This window comes from Chiloscyllium punctatum, chromosome 26, assembly GCF_047496795.1.
Source record: "Chiloscyllium punctatum isolate Juve2018m chromosome 26, sChiPun1.3, whole genome shotgun sequence".
Classification (NCBI taxonomy): Eukaryota; Metazoa; Chordata; class Chondrichthyes; order Orectolobiformes; family Hemiscylliidae; genus Chiloscyllium; species Chiloscyllium punctatum.
Window position 1 is genome coordinate 48,944,365 of NC_092764.1, and position 20,472 is coordinate 48,964,836.

Here is a 20,472-nt window from a genome sequence, read left to right on the forward strand (position 1 = left end):
ATTTTCATGTGTGCTACAAGAACAGACACAATGAAATGAATTATGTTCACTAGAAAATGCAAGCTCCAATGAATGTTTCCAGTGTAGCAGGATACCATAGGTTGTTTAGCCTCTTCATAATCCAAAGATAAACACTTAAAAAAACTGAGTCTCAAAGCAGGATGGCGTGACAGTATGATAAACTAGTTAGTTATAAATCTTGCTTGAACCACAGAGTGGCAGGCAGCCAGTGCAACAGTCAGTTCTCTTGAGTTTGTATGGAAGAAATCTGTGGACTGACCTGATAAAGGCATGTGCAAATAATTAGTGTGCAATAAATCTCCATTGAGTCAGCAGTGTAAATTTTAGCTGTTTTCAACTGATCCCTAACTGTTAGCAGAGCATTACGATTTAAAGTTTCAGAATGGTCTCCGAATAGTTCCAAAATGCCTCCAGTTTGAACACGAAGAAGTATTCTCTGTTGTGTGCTGCTTCTTTCAATCTTCATTCAGGAGATTGTGAGGTCAGTAGAATGTGCAGTTTATAAGTTTGCTGTTTGTTTGTTATACTGGTTTTCAGCTAAAGTTTTTTAGTTTTATTGAACCTTTGCATGATGTTTTCTCAAGGACATTTTGTCAATAGAAAATATTGGACATTTGTAACAAAAGTGTATTTTCTGACATTTGACATTTAAGGTGGCAAAATTTGGCTCTGTTGGTGATCAGATGTTCGTTGATACAAGTGGCCATTTAGATATTAAAATAGCATGAGAAACACATGCATAAACCTCTGATGCAAGATGTGCTAGAAAACATTTTGATGCAAGTATTAGCGTGCATGAGCACATGGAGTGTCCTATGGAAGTATGCAAAATAAGCAGATTGTGATGTCAATCAGCATGTAGCTCCAGCTAATCTCTAAAACATAGGCAACTGAATGTGTCTTGAGCAGGTGAAGGGTCTCCCCAGCTATTTAAAGGAATCAACTGCCTTCAGGTTAGCTGCTGACTGATTCCTACTGGCTGGTGTTGCAGATATAGAAGTGTTTAATGATTTTTAGACTTACTGGAATCTTCAGGTAGTGGCGTGGCATTGCCCTGTCTTCAAGGATTCTGCAATGATCATGGTACCAGACCTGAACCCAGGTAGGTTGCACCTCCTTTCAACTATTACATAAAAGGAACATTGTCAAAGTCAACATAGAGCAGAAAAAGCTGTGCTAGAGAACCTCCGAGAGGAGAGTTTTTAGCAGGAAACACTTCTGTCCCAGAATGTTCACAGGATCAATCTCAGACTGCAACAATGTGCCAGGCGTCTCTGTCTTGTTAAGGCTATCCTGTTAGGCAAGGATGGTCCTTCCAGTGGTTGTAAGAGTGACTGTGTGATCAAGAGCTTGTATACATTTGCTCCTTAAATCCAGTGTTATTTTAAACTTCTCCCAGTTTACTGTTACATAAGGGAGGTCACTGATGCTATCTCTGTATTCCATGAGATCCGGTTACATTTCATTTCCCAAACACTTGGCATCACAATAGCAGCAAAATGTTGTAGATGGTGGAAATCTGAAAAAAAACACACAGAACGCTAAAGAAACTCATCTATAGAGAGAGAAACAGAGTTAATGTTTTGAATCTGGTCTGACTCCTTTTCAGAACTGCCATGCTATCACAAGGATCACAGACTGCCCCAGTTGTAGATGGTGCATCTGGTTGTTCATACATTGTTTTACAGGTGCCACAGCTATCTATATCCAATACCTTTCTCAGAGCCTGTCTGGAGAGTCTCCTGGTCATCTGTGCTTAGTGCAGTACTCGTCCCCTTTTCATCAGGGAGTCAGATGCAGCATCATAGAGCATTGGGGTATCACCTCTTTCCCTACTGTATCATATTTCAGTCCTCTAATGTGTTCATAATCCTTTTATTAAACAGTTTGAGCAACTGCTCCAAGCTGAGTGTACCTGACCTTTAATTAGCACAGGCCAGTTTTAACTGGTGTTAGCCCTACACTAACTTGAGGCCCCTGCTGGGGTAAGCAGCTGTTCAATGGTGAATTTCCGATTGGCTGCATGCAGCAATCATGTAAATGAGCAAGGTCGGTGTGGTCCCGACATCAGAAACATTGGTTGTGAGTCAGATGAGCACTGGGATCTCCAGCCCTGTTTTCAGTCACTCACTTGTACAATGGACTATCTAACTTGCTTTAAATTTTCCTAAAATGTTACACACCAAATTGTCCATGCATTCCTTTCCATATTCTAATTATATGTTCTGCTTTACATATTTATAGATTGTCATGTTTTAATTTTTCTAATAAACTTTTCTCATTTGATTCCTTTCTTTATAACCCAGTATTTCCATATTTAGGGTTCTGAATTGAATAGTATGGAAACAGGGCATTTGGCCCAACAAGTCCACACCGACCCTCATAGGAGAAGTAACCCAACCAGACTCATTCACCTACCCTCTTACTGTACATTTACCCCTGAGTAATACACCTAACCTACACATCCCTGACCACTATGGGCAATTCAACATGGCCAGTTCACCTAACCTGCACATCTTTGGACAGTGGGAGGAAACCAGAGCACCTGGAAGAAACCCACACAGACACGGGGGGAATATGCAGACTCCACACAGACAATTGCCCGAGGCTGGACTCGAACCCAGGTCCCTGGCGCTGTGAGGCAGCAGTGCTAACCACTGACCCATCGTGCCCTGGTTATCAGGAATAGTGTTCGCTGCCATCTTTGCTCTGGACTGTATGCAAGGAGATATCTGAGAGCATCTTTAAGTGACCGACCATTTCATTCTGATATCCTGATCTTTCTTTGACACTTATCCTGGGTCCAATTTGTTGACTTGTTCTTGGATTGCATCAGGACAAAGTAGGATTCCAAAATCACATCTGTAGTTTCTCCAGCAGCCACCAAATGGACTTGTGGAATGGGGTCCATCTCGCAGCAAGAAGTGAAGCTAAAAGGGACAATTTAACTAAAGCTAATCTTCACTTGGCTCATTTTTGAAAGAAACTTACCAGCTTCAAACTCTAGTTCCTGGAATATCAGGTTGTTTCTCTTCAACTCTGGTCTCTCCAAATGATCTAACCTTCAGGCTAAGCGATAACAATGACTTTAGTGGTGGTCTTTATTGTAATATTAAGCCATAGTGGAAATTAGCTAAAAATGACATAAATTGCTATGAACACCTATTAGCCGCTGTTAAATGCAGCATGTTTTTTTTCAAATATCTTCTTAAAATTGTGATATTACAATTGGGAATACCTTTGAGGTTTTCCAAATGTCATATTGCTATATTTTGGTGGGAATGTTATGATACATTCAAATTATTGCTGATTCAATTTTCCTTTCTCCCCTCAAACCACCTAGCCTTTAAAATCCAAATCCTCCTTCTCCCTCCTTGGTAGCTGTCTTTAGCGTTTTGACCAAACATTTGATCACTGCTCCTAATACTCTATTCTTTTGACTACCATTTCCCACACGCTTTTTGAAACGCCTTGAGATATGTTTTGTAAACTACATAAATGTCTGTTATTTGGTTTGTATTTCATTTTATGCTTTTGTTCTATTTGCAGTTTTTAAAGAGAGACTTTTCATGATTAATTAGTTTTGGAATAAAACAGCAGCTGCACACTCAGTTCTGTGCATTTCTCTTCTTTTCTTTTGAATAAGAGTTGATAATAATGTAAAAACAAAGTTTCCAATATTTAGACAAATCAAGTGGAGGTAACATTGATTAATTAAAGCATTTATGTCGGATATGAATTATTCATATAACTGCCTTTTTAATTTCATTATTGGAAACAGAATAAAATATAATCTTGAGACATTGGATCAGATTTTCTCTTACCTATGCCTAGCTATATAGGATTTTATCATGTACATAACCCTAGGAGATCCTATCTATGCAATTTTCTCCATTTGCGATGCCAATCTAATTCAGTCCAGTCCAGTTTAGGAACAGAAGATCAACCTCAGCGTCATTAGGTAGAGAAATGTTCGGAAGTTTCCATTTATTGCACCCTGTAAAGAAGCAGCATCAGATTCATTTAAATTATTTTAAATTCGGTTTATGCAGGAAAGGTGCATCCAACAATTTCTAAACTCAGTTTACTACAGGTGTCAACTCGGCTTATTTGATACCATTTAGAATACCGTCTGGTTCCATTATGGTCATGGAATACTACCTAGGTTATTTTATTGCAGTACAGAGGGATGGCTGCTGTCAGAGATGCTGCTGGTCAGCTTGTATTTAGTTAGCACCTCATCATATCCTGAAGTTATTGGTAAAGTGCAGTCATTATTTTTGTCAAAGGAAAACATGGCATTAGTGGATTGATTTCAGTGGAGAAAAGTATGGAGGGGTATGTAAAAAGGAGCAGCTGGTTTGCTATCATTGATTTTTCACTGCAACCCTCGACCAACTTACCTAAGCTGTCTTTCAGGTGAGATGTTAAACTGGGAGCTTAATTTTCGCTTATTTACACAGCACAGAAACATACCCTTCGGTCCAACTCGTCCATGCCAACCAGTTATCCTAAACTGGTCAAGTCCCATTTGCCAGCATTTTGCCAAAATCTCTCTAAACCCTTCCTATTCATGTACCCATCTGGTTGCCTTCTAAATGTTGTAATTGTACCGAATCATACCACCACTTCCTCTGGCAGCTTGTTCCATACACTCACCACCCTCTGCATGAAAAACAATTGCCCCTCAGGTGCCTTTTAAATCTTTCCCTTCTCATCTGTGACCTCTAGTTTTGGACTCCCCCCCCACCCTGTGAAAAGACCTTGGATATTCACCCCATCCATGTTCCCTTTGCAGGTCAGATGCACAGAGACCAGACGTTTCCTACCTCAGCAAACGAGTCCAGGATTACAATGATTAGGAAAGTTGGATTTTCATTCTCTGGTGGGTTTCCTGGCCAGTGAGCTGGGCAACCTTAAAGTGAGAGCTTAGTTTATTGGCTATGGATGCAGACTGGGTGCAAGACCTGCGTCTGTGCACCAGTATTATGTGGAAGATCAATCAAGGACTAATAAAACCAAAAACAACCTTTCAGTCCTTGTCTCTCATTTCTTACCATCCCTTATGTACTCCCCATAATATCTCCCACCTATCAAGCAACCCCATGTCCTAGCATCCATGCCACCTAATGCCCTGCACAAAGCTCCCAGTGCATCCACACATAGTCCATGCCATCCTATACCTACCCCAGGTCCTTTATAGCCCTTATGCCAACAAACGCTAACTTATGCCCTTACTTTACATCCTTAACATCCTTCATGCCTTTGCCTACCATGGCAACTCATTTAGTATCCACCAGAGGCAGACCTCAGGATCTATGCAAAAATGTGAAAAAGTACATTCTATTGAATAAATTTAAATGTATTGTAAACTTCAATGCATTGAAAAAGTCTCTGATTCATAAAAACTCTACTACATTTCATAAACTTGATAAACCTTTCAATAGGCATTAGCACCTTATAATGTCCTCAAATCAGTGGATTATTATCAAAGAGAAATATTTGCAATTACATAAGTAAACACAGCAGACAATTTGCACATTGCAAGGTCCCAAAAACAGCAAGTGGGCGACACGAAAATCTGTTTTTAATGGATTGAAGGTCGAATATTGTCCAGGGTACAAAAGAAATTACTGTTTTTCATATGGTATCATGGGACCATCCATATCCATCTGAGCTGTTAGACAGCTATATTGGCCTGGATTTTCACCAGGACGGTGTAGAACCTCCCCATTGTGGTGAGAAGGGTGGAAGCTAAAATTCAGAAATCCTCCTCAAACACAGCTCTTCCATTTCCACAGGACAGGAGTGGAATTGGGCCAGGTTTTCCACATCTGTTTTTTGCATCAGAGTCCAAAACCATTGTAGCTGTCAATCAAACAATGAAATGGAAGACACCCAGCTGGAGTAATGGATCTTTATGAAATCAGTAATGGAAATCCTCAGACTAATAATATCAGACAGATTGAATTAGAAAGCAATTTTTAACTCTCCAGACTTGTTTAAAGGTTAAAAAGCTTGGAGCTTTAAATGTCTTGACAGGTCCTTTTGGCTGCTTGAAGTTCTTTGGACAACATTGACAGCTTGGCATTTCCAATAAGCTTGTTCACTTTTAGACACCTTCATGCCCACTTTTAGCAATTGTAAAGGATACCTAGTCCCGTCTCTATAAAGGGTACCCGATTCACCCACCTGCACAACAGGGTACCTGATCCTAGATCTAGTGTGCACATTCTGAGTTTCAAGTAACAGAAATGCTAAAATCCCATTTCATTTTAAGCAGCTGATAATTGAAGAAGCCAGCTGCTTTTGTAACAAACACTTGGCCTGATTCCACTCCTATCCCTTGAGAATGGAAGAGCTGTGTGTGGGGAGGATTCCTGAATTTTGGCCACTTTTACCCTCCTCACCATGATGGGGAGGCTCTCCATCATTCTGGTAGAAATATGGGGCAATACATCTGTCTACCAGATCAAGTGGAAGGAACTGTGATACCATGTGAAAAAAAGAGTACATTCTTTTCATGCCCTGAACATTATTCTTCCTTCAATCCACTACAAAGCTGTTTGCTGTTTGTGGGACCTAGCAGACTGCAGATTGGCTGCTGTGATTACCTACGAAATTGCAAATATTATTTTCTGTTAGTAATCCACTGATTTGAAGACATGACATGGTGCTAATTCAATACAAGCTCTCTTTTTATGAGGGCCAACATTATGAAAAAAAAGTATAGGTTTTACTGATGGTGATTTATGGTGTAATCTAACAGTTGCACTGTTCTATTTATCCTAGGTTTACCAGAAGATTTCCACAACAAAGATTACAAACCACCTTCAGAGCCTCCATGTATTATTGACAAGTTATGTTCCGTACATGACGGATTGGAATTGGAAGCAAAGGGTATTAAGGAACATTACTGGAAGCCGTACATCAGGAAACTTTTTGAGAGAAAGGTTTGACAAGTGAATTGCATACTTCAGAGAACTAGCACTTATACATCATAGTGTTTATCCTTTATATTAAGTTCAGACTACAATCTGTAAACCAGCATGCTGAGGTCAGAATTCACATAGCTGCTACTGCTTCACTGCCAACCTTTTGTGTTGCATGTATTGACAACAGAACTGGTGTTAATGTAGATATGTCATGGTACTGAGTGTGGGAAGCTATTCTTATTGTGTTCACTGCTGGTGTAAAGTACTGCAGAATCTAGTGTGAAATTGTTTGATGCAGAGTAAAATTTGATGTACTGTACCAACAGTGCTACTCCATTTCAACTTCATATGTGAATCCTGTGCTGTGCCATTAAAACACTTGCCTGTTTAATGCAGCAACCTTGCCAGCTCTGGAACTGGTTAGTTCTAAATCAGAGGTAGCAATTAGTTTTCTGTGCATAAGATATGGAACAAGGATTACCTAATTACAGAAACTATAGAGGTCTTACAAGGCCAGAGACTATTATTATAGGCTGTATTTGAACAGATGCAAGAGATAGTAAAGTAAAATAAAGAACCAAAGAAGCTGGAAATCTGCAACAAAAACAGAAATTGCTGGAGAATCCCAGAAGATGTGGGAGCATCTAATTTAATCTGTGGAGAGAAAGTTGAATTAACATTCAGAGCCCTGAAGAAGGGTCACTGGACTTAATACTAACTCTGCTTTCTCTCTATAGATATTGCCAGACCTGCTGAGTTTCTCCAGCAGTTTCTGTTTTATGAGAGAGAAGATAGGTTAATGTCAACCCCACTTCATCACTCATTTGTCAAATTTCACACTCTAGAAGAAATCCTAATTATCCAATTCAAAATAGGCAATTTGTAAGATTATGAATTATTTAACATTTCTTGACATACGTTACTGAAAATTGTGCATTTCTGATTGATCATAGATCCTAAAGGGAAAAGCAGAAACTCTAACTGGCTTTCTGGACCCTGGGAACTTTACGGAAAGTGTGTAAGTCATGAAGATATTCCATCTCTCAAGCTTCAAAGAATTTCTTTCCCATTTAAATTCAAAGGATTTATTATGTGAGAAGCAGGAAACCCTACTGGTTTGGAGTTGGGACTCCATGAAGTTTCTGATGAACAAAATTTCCAAATTCTTTTGATTACACCTTCATTTGGAATTGCAAATCAGACTTAACAGCTACGAAAGTTGTTACAGCTGAAAGATTGACACACAGATCATGATTCTGAATAATCCATATTTTAAAAAATATTCGTACTTAGGCTGTGTTGCTGGTAAACGCTAAAATGCTGAAAGCATTTTTAGGTTGTAACACACTTCTGGACAGGAGTTGTAAGATTAAGTATATGCAACAATATTAAAATACTTTGCAAAGTGCTTTATCATCATCACTTTGTCATTTTGCTTATTGAACAACACTTTATGCTTCACTTGGGTGTAGGTTCAGGGAAAGGTTTATTGAGCTTTTTAAGATTTTTGGAAAATCTGCTAGTCATAATTTTGAGGTGCTCTAGTTTAATATCCCAGAGTCTTGGCCAACATTTATCCCTCAACCAACATCACTAAAATATGTTATCTGATCAATTATCATATTGCTGAATGTAGAACCTCATAGTGCACAAATGGTTGGTGTTTCTTTATATTTAAATTTTTGATTGCACTTGGAATATGCTTCTTTGTGTGAGGCACTTTGTGACACCTTGAGGGCATGAAAGTATCTGTAACAATGAAAAATATCTGAATAATGAATGTCTGCATATGATAGAGTATCTTGTTATCTTTTGTTACAGAAAAGCTATTAACAAGGCCTATGAAGAATATGTGTTAACTGTGGGAAACATTGATGAAAGGATTTTTTTGGGAGACGATGCAAATGAAGAGATAGGAACCCCAAACAGGTTTCTGAGCAACATGTCAAATGCAGAAACCACTGAAAGGATGCAAGTGGAGCACAGTCTTCAACAACATTTTGACAATGTAGGTATTGAGCTTTCTAGATGAATGTTGTCACATTGGAAACATATAGTTAATGATTTTGGAAAATGTAATTGGATGGCATCCACTGGTATTCTCCTGCGTTGACATTTCCGGACTTTGCAGGGTCAGTTGAAGGACATCTCATGTGTATAAAACAAATGGATCCCCCATTATGACAGGCACATCTTGTGTGCCCAGGACTTGGACCAGAACCTAATAAAGTCTCCTTCATTGTAAGAAGGAGATGGATGTTTGTTTTTTTTTTAAAAAAATCCTTGATGGTCCAGGTTTCTTAATTGTTCATGTCTGAATTCTGCTATTCTGGTGATTACTGCACTAACTTACTCAGCATGCCGACTTCTAAATTTATGCTGGGCTCCTTATGAAAGCAGGCACCCTCCGAATAGGGAGTCCAGCTTCCAGCCCTGTTCTCTCTGACATTGACATTGGTTGCCTGTAAGGCTCAGGATTTCCTCACTAAGGCTGGGAGTGGCAGTAATTGTGCCCCAGACCTCCCTCAGAATTCTCTTGAATACTGCAGCAATAGTTGTGAATGTGCAACAGCACTGTTTAATTCCATGTAGTCAATGTCTTTGAATTATTTGATTTGAGCTACTGTAGTTTGAATGTACTACTTTAATTACTTTCATTATCTGAGGTCAAAGGACCAAACAAACGCCTTTTAGGTTGAAACTATGCTGTGCACTATGAAAATATAAGATGAGCCAGAATCATATGATGAAACGTGATTGAAAGGATACACGTTTATTGATTGGCGGCTGAGTATCTCAATCATGAAAATAGGTGTGTCTGGACTACATTAGTTGGCTACAATTGCATGGTGAGACATTAGCAACTTTTATGTATTCAGATGAAATTCCATTCTGTATATGTTAATGTGAATTGTTATAAGCCATTTAAATTAAATCAAATTTAAATAGCAGGCAAATGCATTTAATCTAACTTAATGCATTTTCTATTCTATTTATGTAAATCATTTTTGAAGATCAAGATTCTGAAAAACCTAGCAATGGCTTTTAATTATTTGAGATCATTATGCATTTTGCACTTTCTGTATGGGAAACTGAACCATTTATAAAAAGAATAAATTCCTGCTGAGAGTTCTTGGCAGCAGCTGGCGCACACATCATAAAGTTACATATCCTTGCCTTGGATTTCCTGTCCAGAATGAGAAGCTTGAATTTCAATGGCATTCAGTTTGACGCAGCATGACCAGACTGTCGAGAAAGAACATAGGTACCTAAGAAATTGAACCAGATATAGATGGTACAATACTTCATCTCTTCAATTAAGTCTTAGTAAAATTTGTAACTCTTGAGGCCTCGGCACTGACCCTTATTGCACTCCATTTGCCAATTGGAAAGTGCTCCACTTATTCTTAATCTCTGCCTCCTGTCAGTTATGGTATGGAGGTGCTGGCATTGCACTGGGGTGGACAAAGTCAGAAGTCACACGACACCAGATTATAGTCTAACAGGTTTATTTGAAGTCACTAGCTTTCGGAGCACTGCTCTTTCATCAGGTGAAGTGCTAACAAAGGAACAGTGCTCTGAAAACTTGTGATTTCAAATAAACCTGTTGGACCATTACCTGGTGACTTTTGATCCTGTCAGTTAGACAGTTCTCTGCCTGTTTTAATGTACACCTTCAACTTCCTGAACCTTTATCTTAAGAGATTTTATGTGGTTTCTTATTAAAGGCTTTTAGAAATATTGGTATAATACATCTACTAATACCCCTTTATCTAATTAGCCAGTAACATCCTCAAAAAAAAACTGATAAATTTGTCAAATGCAATTTCTCTTCCATAAAACCATGTTGACTTTATCTGACTATGCAAAGTTTTCTAAGTGCACAGTTAAGATTTCCATAATAATAGATTCCAGCATTTTCTTGACAACTTGTGTCTGGCTGACTGGTCCATGTTGTCTTTGTCTTTCCATTCTCGAATACCAGTGTTACATTTCCTAACTTTCAATACTGCTGGGACTGTTCTTGACTTGAGGTCATTTTGGGATATTATTACAACACATTTACTATTTCTCCTATCTGGAACCCTGGGATGTAGTCGTCACATCTTGGAAATATTTTGGACTTTATTCCCTTTAGTTGCTAAAAAAAATTCTGCCAATATTGATTATCATAAGCTCTCACTATTATTAACCTCTTGGTTGTTCGCTATTCCTCGTATGGAATGTGTGTCTTCGACTGTGAAAATCAATACAATATTTGTACAATGTCTCTACCATTTTCTCGGCCCTGATGATTTCTCCCGTTTGTGTCTCTAATAAATCAACAATTAGCAATTCTGCTTTTTATATACTTCCAAAAGCTCTTACAATCTGCTTTTATATTTTTGGATACCTTATTCCCATATTCTATTTTTCCCCTTTGTATAAACGCTTTGGTGACCCTTTGCTGGTATCTAGAACACTGACAATCACCAAGTTTATAAGTATTCTTTCCAACATTCTAAACTGCATTTTTAAATTTAATACTATTTTTAACTTTCTTAGCAGGCCACAGATAACTATTTCTTGCTGAGTTTTTGATTTTAGTGGAGTGTAATTTGTTGAACATTTTAAAATTGTTTCTTTAAATGTTACCCATTATTTATTTATCACCATACCTTTAGTCTGTTGTAATGACGCTGAGACTATAAACATGATAAAAGGAAATTTAGACTCCCAGTTATTCACTGAAAGAAATACACTACATGGTTTTATGTTTTAAATAAAAGTATTTTACTCTGTGAAAATTAAACAAAGCAATTTTGTAAGCCCTCATTCTTTAAACCTGAAAATATTGACAGACCACTTTCCATTAATTTTGAATTCCACCCAACAGTTCCCATATCTTTACAGACTCTTGAAAGTTCTTTAATTTCTTCTGGGACCAAAGCAAAATGTGCCATATCTGTCAAGAAATCACTTTGACCGTTCTCCCTTCTCCAGTCTTCTAGAGCTACCTCTCTCTGAGGATTACACCTCTGACCTTTTACACTACATTTGCCAGGCAGATCCGATAATTTAAATTCATCATGACTTTGGACTTCTCATGCCGAGTAAGGGCCCCCACTCACAATTTCTGTTTAGTGACTCTAGCTGGCTTCTATGTACCTTGTTGTGGCTGCTGGCAGATACATGGCTGCCAAGCTAAGTGTTTCTATGTGAAAGCAGACAGACAAACCTAAAGCAAAAAACTGCAGCATGTCTCTGTGACAGATTGGCACACCTGGGTTAATCCACTTAAAGATTCATCCTGCACCCACAATTCCCAAACTGGTGCTATGATTTGAAACAGCAATGGATAGTTTAAGAACTTGCCTTATTTCTCAGATGTTTTTCAATCTTCCTTTGATCTAAATGAATATATGAATAATTCATACAACACCAAGCCATTCAGATATGCTATCTTTTGGTTCACACCTAGATAGAGTCATAGAGATGTACAGCATGGAAACAGACCCTTCGGTCCAACCCGTCCATACTGACCAGATATCCCAACCCAATCTAGTCCCAGCTGCCAACACCCGGCCCATATCTTTCCAAACCCTTCCTATTCATATACCCATCCAGATACCTCTTAAATGTTGCAATTGTACCAGCCTCCACCACATCCTCTGGTAGCTTATTCCATACAGGTACCACCCTCTGCGTGAAAAGGTTGTCCCTTAGGTCTCTTTTATGTGTTTTCCCTCTCACCCTAAACCTATGCCCTCTAGTTCTGGACTCCCTGACCCCAGGGAAAAGACTTTGTCTGTTTATTCTATCCATGCCACTCATAATTTTGTAAACCTCTATAAGGCCACCCCTCAGCCTCTGACGCTCCAGGGAAAACAGCCCCAGCCTGTTCAGCCTCTCTCTGTAGCTCAAATCCTCCAACCCTGGCAACATCCTTGTAAATTTTTTCTGAACCCTTTCAAATTTCACAACATCTTTCCGATAGGAAGGAGACCAGAATTACACGCAATATTCCAACAGTGGCCTAACCAATGTCCTGTACAGCCGCAACATAACCTCCCAACTCCTGTACTCAATACTCTGACCAATAAAGGAAAGCACACCAAACACCGCCTTCACTATCCTATCTACCTGCGACTCCACTTTCAAGGAGCTATGAACCTGCACTCCAAAGTCTCTTTGTTCAGCAACACTCCCTAGGACCTTATCATTAAATGTATAAGTCCTGCTAAGATTTGCTTTCCCAAAATGCAGCACCTTGCGTTTATCTGAATTAAACTCCATCTGCCACTTCTCAGCCCATTGGCCCAGCTGGTCCAGATCCTTTTGTAATTTGAGGTAACCCTCTTCACTGTCCACTACACCTTCAATTTTGGTGTCATCTGCAAACTTACTAACTGTACCTCTTACACTCTCATCTAAATCATTTATGTAAATGACAAAAAGTAGAGGACCCAGCACCGATCCTTATAGCACTCCACTGGTCACAGGCCTCCAGTCTGAAAAACAGCCCTCCACCATCACCCTCTGTCTTCTACCTTTGAGCCAGTTCTATATCCAAATGGCTAGTTCTCCCTGTATTCCATGGGCACTACCTGCTTTCAAACCTAATATGGAATTCAGTTGTCTTATGAGCACTTCTTCTCAGTGAGTCTTTTACTTTGAGATTACTAATCTGCTCTGCCTTCTTACTCAGTACTGGCTCTAAAGTAACTTTATCTCTCGTTGATTCCCCATTATTTCAGGAAACTATGTGAAAGCATCCATATACTTATTCTTTAGGCCACCTCTGCCAGTTTGATTGGTCCAATATATATGACGATTGAAGTCCTTACAATTTTTAACAAAAGTGTTATTGTTACAACCTGAAGTCACTTTGTGCGTAATTCTCTGCCCTACAACATAACTACAGTTAAGGGACCCGTAAAATACTTTCACTGGCATTTTCTAAACTTTGTTGTTGCTAATTTCTGTTTATACGGAATCGATTTCTGATTTTTATATTTTTGCTGAGTTCCTTTCTCACTACTGTCTTTGCTATTCTTCATTATTAGAGCTTCTCCAGTGATGGTAAACACTATTTCCTCCGTTCAGGGTGAGAACATGTAGCTGTGCTTGGTCAGTGATGGCCAGGTGCTGTTGCCTGAATTTGTATCCTGCAAGAGAGAGGGAAGTGAAACAAAAACAGAAATTGCTGGTGAAACTCAGCAAGTCTGGCAGCATCTGTGGAGAGAAAGCAGAGTTAATGTTTTAAATCTGGTGACTCCATCCAATTCTGGTGAAACCATGTGTCTCAGACAAACACAAATGCAGGAAGGGTCAGCTGCTGCATAAACTTGAGCTCCAAGTTTTGGAACTAGAGCAGTGGCTGGAGTCACTTTTATGTATTGTGAGGCCATGGACTATGTGGATAGCACCTATGGGGAGGTGGTCACTCCTCAATTTAGAAGGGTGCAGGCAGAGAGGTAATGGGTGATTATCGGGCAGTCTAAGAAAACCAGGTAGGATAATGCAGGATCTCCCCCACCACCTCTTTTAAACTATTGCGCTTACTATAATTGGAATTGATTTTGGAAATTGATGAGGGTGATGGTTCCTCTGGCTAGTGGAGCCAGAGTCAAGCCCATCGGTGACTCAGTACAAGGGAGGAGGAAGAAGAAAGGAAGAAAGAAAGAGCAATAATTATAGCAGATTTCATAGTCAGGAAATCAGATGGGTGTTTTTGTGGCAATAAACTCCAGGATGGTGCAATGCCTCCCTGGTGCCAGAGTCATGATGTCACAGAATACATCTTTCTGGTATAGGGGAGTCAATCAGAAACCATGGCCCCATTGGTAACAACGACATTGGGAGGAAGAGTTATAAGGTTCTGAAGACTTACTTCAGGGAATTAGGAAGGCAACTAAAAAGCAGTACCTCAAGAGTAATCTCATGATTACTTCCAGGACCACGTGCCAGTGAACATAAGAAGGATTAATCGACTAAATATATGGTTATAGAGATGGCGTAGGAGGGAGGGCATCAGATTTCTGAGAAATTGGGATTGGTTCAGGGGCAGGTGAGACTCCTCCAAGCTGGATGTGTTTCACCTTAATTGGAATGGACTGATATCCTTTCAGTGAGATCTGCTAATGCTGTTGGGGTGGATTTAAACAAGATTGTCAGGAAGATGGGAACCTGTGGCAAAACCCAAGTTGGAAGAAAGTAAAGTTAAGAATAGAATGTCAAAAAGATACTAGCGAGACTAGAAGCCAGGAGGAACAAAGTTGAGCATCGAGAAAGCTTTGAAAGCAGAATGATGTTAAAAAGACAAAGTTAAGTGCGCACTACCTGAACACACACAGTATTCAAAGCTAGGGAGATGATCTGAAGACACAGACAGGTACATAGCCATGATCTAATTGTTATCTCAGAAGAATAGACATGTGATGATCAGGACTAGGAAATGAATATTTAAGGACATTAACATTTAGGAAGACTAGACAGGAGGAAATGGAGGTGAATTTGCACTAATAGTAGGGATGGGACGTGAGGGAGGATTTTAGATCAGAAGAACAATGTGGAATCTGTTTGGATGGAATTAAGAAACAGCAAGAGGCATTAGATGTTGGTTGGGGTTATTTGTAGGTCACCAAATAGTATTTCTAGTGTGGGGCATGGTATTAATCAGGAATTGAGGGAAACATGTCACATGGGCAACACAGTTATCCAGGGTGACTTAAATTTGCGTGTGTACTGGGTGAAATAATTGAACACAAAAGCTATGGATGGGTTTCTGGAGTGACTTAGAAATGACTTTCTAGAGCATTTTATGAAGGAGACAAATCGAGGACATGCTAATTTAGGTCTAGTATTATGTGATGAAAAAGACCTAATTAGCAATTCTGACCACAATAATAATGTTACATTATGTTTGAAAATTAGGTAATTAATTCTGAAAGAATTAAATTTGAATAAGGAGTTTATGATGATATGGGGCCAAAACTGAAGTGGTTTGGGCAAGTGCATTAAAAGGAATCAAGTACATAGGAAATGGATAGCCTATAAGAAGTATCACATGACTTGCAGCAACTATACATTCCTTCAACATCCGAAAACTCAAAAAGGATCGGTCAACTATGGCTGACAAAGGAACTTCAGGATTGTACAGGATTAAAAGAAAAGACCAATAAAGTTACGAGAAATAGCAGTAATTCTAAAGGTTGTGAAGTTTTGAAAATACAGCAAAGGAGGGCTGAGAAATGAATAAAGAAAGTGAGAATAGAATATGAATAAAATTTAGCCACAAAACACAAAAATGGATTATAAAAGCTTCTACAGATAAAATTAATGCAGATCCATTGCAGGCAGAGTCAGAATAATTTATAATGGAGAATAAAGAAATGGCAAAGAAGCTAAATATTATCTCTGTGTCTGTTTTCACTGAGGAAGGCACCAGAAAACTCCCAGAACTAGAGATCAAAGTGGAATGGGAAAGTGAGGAGTTGAGGGAACTTACCATCAATTAGAAGATAGTACTGGAGAAATTAAAGGGAGATTAATTTTCAATCTCTTGAGTTTGAAAAAAGCTTGAAATAAATTACATTGAAAGATTGCGAATATCTTAATATTATTAATATTCTTCACCAGTCCAAGGCACTCTCCGTTTCAACACCACTTACTGGTCGCAAGTACATGAAGGAAGGCAACCTGTGTGTGACACCGGTATCCTCTGCAACACAGTGTGTCAACCGTCTTCATGCTATACTAACCGGGCTGAAAAATACTCCAAGTGAGAAATTATTACAGATTTTCAGGTAAGCTATATACGTTGAGGTGGGGGTTGTATTCCTTAAGGTAGCAATTAGAGTGATATCCCCAAGTAATAGCCTTATTATTAAATGTTTGCTTAAAATGTTTACAATTTGGTGGTGGGGTTTCTCGAATTGCTGCTGAAGAAATCGCCACAAAGCCCACCCACAATGCAACGGGTGTCTGTTTAACAGGACATTTAGCAACTCAGCATGCCCCCATCTGGGGAGGGTGTCCTGCCTCTGTGAGCTCTCTAGTCCCAGCAGTGCCACCTGGAGCAGTGAACACTGCTGGGACTGCATTCAATCCCAAAGGAGAAGATGACAGGTAAACTTGGGGAGAGATGGGGTGGGGTGGGGTGCGGTGCAGGTGGGTGGGTTTCTCAGTAGAGCTCTGGGGTCAGGAGGACAAAAATTGCAGAATCTGGTTTACCAGCCTAAGTCTGATGAGAGAGGAAACCTGGGCAGGAGGCCTCTGATTGGGGGGAGAAAGGGGCCATGGAAGGAGACATTTACCAACATCCCTCGTGAGATGAAGTCACTTCATTTGAAAAAGGAGCAGCACTCCAAAAGCTGGTGATTTCACATAGGCCTGTTGGACTATAACCTGATGTTGTGTGACTTCTGACTTTGTCCATATCAGTCCAACAGTGGCATCTCCACATCATGGCTACCAGTGAATAAGTGAAGGCTCTTTGGCTATTGCCAGAACACCATCTAACATTGTGGCCAATCTAAGTGCTAAATTCAGTTGAGATGGATGGAATCTTACAGGGATCTGAATGATATAGGTTATGGCGAGATTGGTGGTGCAATTGAAAGGGAAGTCCACGGAGGACCATCTTGAAGTCAGGAGTATTTACCTCCATATTTTATGCTTTTTGCTGAATGATGTGGCAAGTTTTAACTAGGCTGTGGTGAGTTGCCAATTAAGGAGGATTATTTTTACATGCCTGTGGCACAGTGAGGTTGTGCTTCCACACCAAACATTTACTCAAGGTGTCAGTGTTGCCTTGCAGATGCTTTCTCTGAAGCCTCTGTACTCTTTTCGTCAGGTGGCTTCTGGGGGAGCCAAATATTTCTCCTGAGGGTCGTGGTGATGCTGAATGTACCTCCAAGGCACAAGAAAGACAGCGTCATGACCATTGGTTAGACATGGTGTGGATGAGAGTAGGTGTTGGAAAAGCACAGCAGGTCAGGCAGCATCCGAGGAGCAGGAAAATCAACGTTTCGGGCAAAAGCCCTTCATCAGGAATGTAGACAGAGTGCCTGAAGGGTGGAGAGATAAATGAGAGGAGGGTGGGGTTGGGGAGAAAGTAGCATAGAGTACAATAGGTGAATGGGGGTGGGGATGAAGGTGATAGGTCAGGGAGCAGGGTGGGGGAAGGTAGCAAAGAGTAAAGTGGGTAGATGTGGGTGGGATGAAGGTGATAGGTCAGAGAGGAGGGTGGAGTGGATAGGTGGAAAGGAAGATAGGCAGGTAGGACAGGTCATGGGGACAGTGCTGAGCTGGAAGTTTGGAACTGGGGTGAGGTGGGGGAAGGGGAAATGAGGAAACTGTTGAAGTCCACATTGATGCCCTGGGGTTGAAGTGTTCCGAGGCGGAAGATGAGGCGTTCTTCCTCCAGGCTTCGGGTGGTGAGGGAGTGGCGGTGAAGGAGGCCCAGGACCTCCATGTCCTCGGCTGAGTGGGAGGAGAGTTGAAATGTTGGGCCACAGGACGGTGTAGTTGATTGGTGCGGGTGTCCCAGAGATGTTCCCTAAAGCGCTCTGCTAGGACGCGTCCAGTCTCCCCATTGTAAAGGAGACCGCATCAGGAGCAACGGATACAATAAATGATATTGGTGGATGTGCAAGTAAAACTTTGATGGATGTGGAAGGCTCCTTTGGGGCCTTGGATGGAGTTGAGGGAGGTGGTGTGCAATGAACGAGAATGGGAGTGGGGTTAATGGGAGAGTGGCAAAGGAATTCATTGTTTGGTGGGACATGGCTGTCTCTGCTCCCCCATAGCAGCAGGTCCTTTTTCCCCAGTGAGGGCAAGGATTCTCTCCGAGGAGGGGGAGAAGAGCCAAGTGTCAGGCAGTGCCCACCCCCCCCCCCCCCACCCACCCATCCATAGGCCGTCACTCTGCCTTGTTATGTATGGACAGTCCCCCGTGTAATGACAGAAAAGTGGAGGGTTGGGAAATGAGTGAGATAACAGTAGACAGCATAGCTGTTAGTGCTGGTGCATGGGAAGGGCAAATGTTGAGGTGTTCCAAGGGATTAAGGAAGTAGCAGGCAGGTATGGAATGTGAGCATTGTGGCAGAAAACAAAAATGGAAACTGTTGGAGAAACTCAGCATGTCTGGCAGCATCTGTGGAGAGAAAGCAGATTAACGTTTTGGGTCCAGTGACCCTTCAGAATTTTTCCAGAACTGGGTCACTGGACCCAAAACATTATCTCTGCTCTGTTTCCATGGACGCTGCCCGAGCTGCTGAGTTTCTCCAGTAATTTCTGTTTTTGTCTCAGACCTCCGTCATCCACAGGTCTTTGTTTCTTCGTTAGTTATTCTTGGCTTTTTTTTTAAGTGTTGTGAGAGGTTGGGGAGTCACGAGAGTGAGTGTGAGAAGGTATTGCAGACAATAGTGAGAGTGGCAGAGCCTGGGCCTTGGAGGGAGATGGATGATAGATGCATTAGCAGAGATAGAGTAAGTGTGAGGTGGCAGAGAGCGGAGTGTAGCGTTTACCTTGGCAGCACAGAGAAGAGCATTAACCATGTTTTTACACCTTGTTTTGGTGGTTGGTGCTTGCACTCTGGGGATGGCACTGATCCAGGTGGCAACTTTGGAGCAGGGTGCCAGGGTCTGGTGGCAGACCCTCCTCTGCCAGTCCCCTGGGAAGAGGATTCCTCTCCTTTGCAATACTCCTTATACCACGGCCTCCAGGTCCCTGTTGGAGAATCATGGTGCCATCTTACCCTGCTCCGATGCCAGTGCTCATCGGGTACACTGTGATCTGTTAAAGATGGCACAGACTCAAAGGATGCCAGTCTTTCTGCAGATATCTGCTGAGCTGAGAGTTATTCTAGGAAAGGTACATGGTAAGATGGGGTGGAAAGTGGATGGATGTGACAGATGCCATTGGGGTGAGGTAGGTAATTAAAACACAGATTTGTTCAGATACGGTGAGAGAACTTGCTGGATGCTACGGCAAAACCTTGGGTGGATGCTGGGAAATTGTTTCCGTCAGGCAGTGATACTAGGACTCATGGGCACAGCCTTAGAATTAGAATGGGTCAATTTAGAATGGAAATGAACAGACATTTCTTCAGCCAGAGAGTGATGGGCCTGTGGGATTCACTGCCATGGAGCGCACTGGAGGCTGGGACATTAAATGTCTTCAAGGCAGTTATTGATAAATTCTTAATCTCGCAAGGAATTAAGGATACGGGGAGAGTGCGGGTAAATGGCGTTGAAATGCCCATCAGCCATGATTGAATTGTGGAGTAGACTCAATGGGCCGAATGGCCTTACTTCCACTCCTATTTCTTATGGTCTTATGATCTTAAGAAAGTGGGAATAAGGATAGAAGTAAGGGCCAAATCCAGAAACAAATCTTGAGATATATTCTTAATGAAAACTATTAAGAGCAGTGAACCAGTCAAAAATACAGGACATAATAGAGATTCTTAATAATTATTTATCAAAGGCTAAATAATATTTGCAACTAATATAATATTTCAGGAGAAATT

The 20,472-nt window shown here is 40.7% G+C and overlaps 1 protein-coding gene across 4 annotated transcripts in view; it reads left to right on the forward strand.

Annotated features, from left to right (window-relative positions):
• The window catches only part of rbl2 (retinoblastoma-like 2 (p130)), a 143,772-nt gene that overhangs the window by 87,706 nt on the left and 35,594 nt on the right, over positions 1 to 20,472 (forward strand). For all 4 annotated transcript variants that reach the window (XM_072547361.1, XM_072547362.1, XM_072547364.1 and 1 more), the window contains 4 exons: positions 6,814 to 6,974; positions 7,910 to 7,974; positions 8,778 to 8,964; positions 16,578 to 16,744. In XM_072547361.1, coding sequence (XP_072403462.1) covers positions 6,814 to 6,974; positions 7,910 to 7,974; positions 8,778 to 8,964; positions 16,578 to 16,744 — 580 coding nt within the window. The remainder of the gene's footprint in view (positions 1 to 6,813; positions 6,975 to 7,909; positions 7,975 to 8,777; positions 8,965 to 16,577; positions 16,745 to 20,472) is intronic.